Genomic DNA, 5000 nt, shown 5'->3' on the forward strand with positions numbered 1-5000 from the left:
ACAGTAATGTGTAATTTAAGGGCATTTAGATAAACAATACAGTAATGTGTAATTTTTAAGGAGCATTTAGATAAACAATACAGTAATGTGTAATTTAAGGGCATTTAGATAAACAATACAGTAATGTGTAATTTAAGGGCATTTAGATAAACAATACAGTAATGTGTAATTTAAGGGCATTTAGATAAACAATACAGTAATGTGTAATTTAAGGGCATTTAGATAAACAATACAGTAATGTGTAATTTAAGGGCATTTAGATAAACAATACAGTAATGTGTAATTTAAGGGCATTTAGATAAACAATACAGTAATGTGTAATTTAAGGGCATTTAGATAAACAATACAGTAATGTGTAATTTAAGGGCATTTAGATAAACAATACAGTAATGTGTAATTTAAGGGAATTTAGATAAACAATACAGTAATGTGTAATTTAAGGGCATTTAGATAAACAATACAGTAATGTGTAATTTGAGAGAGTGTTTACGGTCCTACGGTTAATATGAATATGAATTGTAGAGAAAATCTGAGCAGCCATTTGTGAAGAAACGTGGCTCTGTTTTATAACCTGTTTGTTTTCTGTTCGACTCCGAGCCGAATCCTGCTGTGAAAATGGCGCGAGGTTTGATATGGATATTGCGGTATTTTCAATGGGCGTCATGAATTATGCGGGACTGCTGCACGGTTGTCTCGCTCGTTGCAAGGATGTGTGTGTGTGTGTGTTTGTTTGTTGTGAGTTTCTGTGTGTGTGTGTGTGTGTGTGTCATCGCCCTTCCTCGCGGGATATGAGCGCCTTGTTCGGGTGTGGAGTGCGCGCCCTCTGTCAGGTTAGCCGTTCCTCCGGTCGAAACGGTCTGGACATTACCATAAGCAATTAACCTGTCACAGGTGTGTCCCGAGGATAATTTACACAGACCCTAGAAGCACCGTAAAGAATGATCATGAGTAATATAAGAGGCACGAGTTATGTAAACAGGTTGAGCCAATCACGGGGCCCCCTTCTCCAGCGCGCCGACCAATCAGCGGCCGCCAAATGTGCTGAGTCGGGCCCGCCGGGACTCGGTGACCCCCAGTTATCGCTCATCACGCATAACGGCAGGACGTGGTTTCTTGTCCTCCGTGTCCTTCGCTCCATGCCTTTGATAGCGTGATTGAAAACATGATTGGCCTTGAATTGCTTTTGAAATAAATCTGTTTACTTTTACTTAGCGTTGATTATTATGGTTAGGTTACTTCGGTATTGTTTTCTGTTGTTTAGGGGTGTTCTTTTTGTCTTTCTCATTCGTGTTTATTACATTTGCTTGATTATTCTTTACTGTTTTTTTTTTCATATCTTATCTGAAGCGGCTTTCGTCTACAGATTCTCCATATATGGTGATAATGAGCATGAGCGCCAATGAGAGTTTTATACCACTTTTTCCGACTCGAAGCTCAGTTTGGTCGTGTCTGAGTCATCGTCTGTGTATTCTCTATGCTCTCTCTCTCTCTCTCTCTCTCTCTCTCTCTCTCTCTCTCTCTCTCTCTCTCTCTCTCTCTTCTCTCTTCTCTCTTCTCTCTTCTCTTTTCTCTCTTCTCTCTTCTCTCTTCTCTCTATCTCTATCTCTATCTCTATCTCTATCTCTCCTCTCTCTCTCTCTCTCTCTCTCTCTCTCTCTCTCTCTCTCTCTCCCTCCCCTCCCTCCCTCCCTCCCTCCCTCCCTCCCTCCCTCTCACCCTCCCTCTCACCTATGTTTCCTTTATGCAGATTTGTTCCGAATGGTTAAAGTGGGTTTACTGTGTCAGCGAAGTTTTGTTGTTGTTTTTTATGGTCCAGCGTGTCTTCCCCCATCGACTGTGAACCTAGGTCGCCATTCGACACCACGACAGACTGACTCCCTTATCAATTCCTTTTTTGGGGTCGATTGGCTCATCGGATTTCGTCCTTATCGCCGGTGTGTGTACCCTATGGTGCTTTTTTTTTATTGGTTCGAGTGTAGTTCAGGTGTGGTTCGGTTGCTGCCCAAGATTTAGGTAAGGCGGGTTACACAAGCCACGACGTCCAAGTGTTGGGTGAGAACCGTCCGGGTGTCTTGTCTTCTCGCTGATGGTCGGAAATCTGAGGGGAAAAGGTCGAAGGCCGATTTTCTCACTGAGATAAAACAGCGGCAGGACAGGAACAAACACCACGTGTACGTAGGGACAAGCCGGCCAAAGTTAATCATTCTCCAATTAAGATTAAATACCGTGAAGGCAAATTTCTCTTGGTTTCTTTCCCTTCCTCAGCCAGAAATCGAGATTATGATTTTCTAATAATATCAAGAACATAAGGTTTGACAAATGACAAACCAATGATAACCCTAAGTTCAGATGCTGGTTAAAGTGAAATGGGGAACCCTTGTTGAACACAAACACAAACGCAATAACGTGTACACAAAAAAATAAAAATAAAACGAAACTAGCCACAATGAGAACTGATAATAGTCGTAACGTTTCGAACCCTTCACGAGATCCTCTTCGGACAAGACCTCAACGGAACCCTTCTTCCCTGCCCTTGGGAGCGGAGGAACAAACCCAAATATTACGAGGAACATGACGAGAACAAATATAACACTCGTCAGAACGCAAAGCATCCTTAAACATACTAAAGAACAAACCCAAATATTACAAGGAACATGACGAGAACAAATATAACACTTGTCAGAACGTAAAGCACCCTTAAACATACTAAAGAACAAACCCAAATATTACGAGGAACATGACGAGAACAAATATAACATTTGGTCAGAACGCAAAACACCCTTAAACACACACACTAACCCACGCCGTGTCTCTCTCTCTCTCTCTCTCTCTCTCTCTCTCTCTCTCTCTCTCTCTCTCTCTCTCTCTCTCTCTCTCTCTCTCTCTCTCTCTCTCTCTCTCTCTCTCTCTCTCTCTCTCTCTCTCCCTCCCTCCCTCCCTCGCTCCCTCCCTCCCTCCCTCCCTCCTGCAGGCTACCGACCGCAAAACATCCTTAATCATACTAACTCACCCCGTGTCTCTCTCTCTCTCCCCTGCAGGCTACCGACCCAGGATCAAGCAGGGCAAGGAGACCTGGGGCTACGTGAGCGTTCGCGAGGGCGCCCACATGTTCTTCTGGCTCTACTACACCACGGCCGACGTCGACTACAAGCAGCGCCCCTTGGTCATCTGGCTGCAGGGCGGCCCGGGCGGCTCCTCCACCGGCGTCGGGAACTTCCTGGAGATCGGCCCGCAGGACCCACAGCTCAACAACAGGACCAGCGCTTGGGTGGGTGCGCGGGAGGGGGAGGGGAGAGGGGGAGAGAGGTGGGGTGTGTGAATGAGTGGGTGAGAGGGAGGGGGAGGGGGGGTGAATGAGTGGGTGAGAGGAGGGAGAGAGGAGAGAGGAGGGGGGGGAATGAGTGGGTGAGAGAGAGAGGAGAGAGAAAGAGAGAGAGGGAGGTGGGGAAGGAGTGAGTGAGTGAGGAGAGGGAGAGAAGAAAGGAGGGGGAGGGTGAGGGGATGAGTGGGTGAGGAGGGGGGAGAAGGAAGAAAGAGAGGAGGGGAGGGGAGAAGAGAGAAAATGAAGTGGGGAGAGGGAGGAAGGAAGAGGGTGGAAGGGAGGAAGGAAGGGAGGGGGAGAGATGAAGGAAGGGAGAGAGAGAGAAGAGAGGGGGGGAGGTGGGAGTGAATGAGTGGGTGAGAGGGAGGGAGAGAGAGGAGGAAGGAGAGAAAGAGAAGGGAGAGAGGAGGAAGAGGAGAGAGAGAGGAGAAGAAGACAGAGAGAGAGAGAGGGAGGAGGAAGGGAGAAGAAAGAGGAAGGGAAGGTGGAGGAGAGGAGGAGGAAGGGAGAAGGAGGAGAGAGAAAAGAGAGAAGAGGAAGAGAGAAGGAGGAGGAAGGAGAGAGAAGAGAGGAAGAGAGGGAGGGAAGGAGAAGAAGAGAGAGAGACAGAGAGGAAAGTGTCTGTGTTAGTAGGGAAAAAAAGTAGATAAATGTAAGGGTAGAAGTAGATTCACGGCCATTATTATTATCTCCATTAGAAGCACAGCTGTTAATGATTAATGAAATACTCTACCATGATGATAAATACCTGAAGACGAATTCTTGGTTGACTTCGAAATTGCTTTTTTCATCAAAGATTTAAATAGTAACTTCAAAACCCACACACGCAACAATTTTTGTATTCCATTATTTCATTCATCAAAGTTACTATTTTTTTCAGCCTGTGCTATCATTATGATTATTATCTTTATTATTATAGTAGTAGTGATGTTGTTGTTGTTGTTATTGTTATTTATGTTAGTATTTTTATTGTGTTTTATTATTATTTATTTATTATTATTATTGTGGTTCTTTTGTTCTTCTTATTCTTATTATTGTAATTATTGTTATTGATAATATTAGTCTTGTGAATGTTATTATTATGTTTGTTATTAGTAGTAATAGTGAAGGTCGTAGAGGTATTAGTTTTTTTTCTTTTTCTTTTTTATCTATCATGTGTAAATTGTTTTTTTTTTCTGTAGTTGATATGATTATTTTCGTGTACCCATAAACAAGATAATGAAGGGTATGGCAGCAATTATAATGCTGATAGCAGCAATAATAATGATAAGAGTAGCACCCCCCTCTCTCTCTCTCTCTCTCTCTCTCTCTCTCTCTCTCTCTCTCTCTCTCTCTCTCTCTCTCTCTCTCCCTCTCCCTCTCCCTCTCTCAGTGTGTGTGTGTTTTTCTCTCTCTCTCTCCCCTCTTTCTCTCTCTCTCTCTCTCTCTCTCTCTCTCTCTCTCTCTCTCTCTCTCTCTCTCTCTCTCTCTCTCGCTCTCCCTCTCTCTCTCTCTTCTCTCTCTCTCTCTCTCTCTCTCTCTCTCTCTCTCTCTCTCTCTCTCTCTCTCTCTCTCTCTCTCTCTCTCTCTCTCTCTCTCTCTCTCTCTCTCTCTCAGTGTGTGTGTGCGTGTGTGTGTTTCTCTCTCTCTCTCCCTCTCTCTCTCTCTCTCTCTCTCTCTCTCTCTCTCTCTCTCTCTC

General features: G+C 44.4%; 1 protein-coding gene across 3 annotated transcripts in view; it reads left to right on the top strand.

Moving 5' to 3' along the window:
• Positions 1–5000, top strand: part of LOC113804150 (retinoid-inducible serine carboxypeptidase) — a 113387-nt gene that overhangs the window by 93929 nt on the left and 14458 nt on the right. For all 3 annotated transcript variants that reach the window (XM_070141285.1, XM_070141284.1, XM_070141286.1), the window contains exon 2: positions 3039–3268. In XM_070141285.1, the coding sequence (XP_069997386.1) occupies positions 3107–3268 (162 nt within the window). In that variant the 5' untranslated portion in view covers positions 3039–3106. The remainder of the gene's footprint in view (positions 1–3038; positions 3269–5000) is intronic.

Source organism: Penaeus vannamei, chromosome 28 (genome assembly GCF_042767895.1).
Source record: "Penaeus vannamei isolate JL-2024 chromosome 28, ASM4276789v1, whole genome shotgun sequence".
Taxonomy (NCBI): domain Eukaryota; kingdom Metazoa; phylum Arthropoda; class Malacostraca; order Decapoda; family Penaeidae; genus Penaeus; species Penaeus vannamei.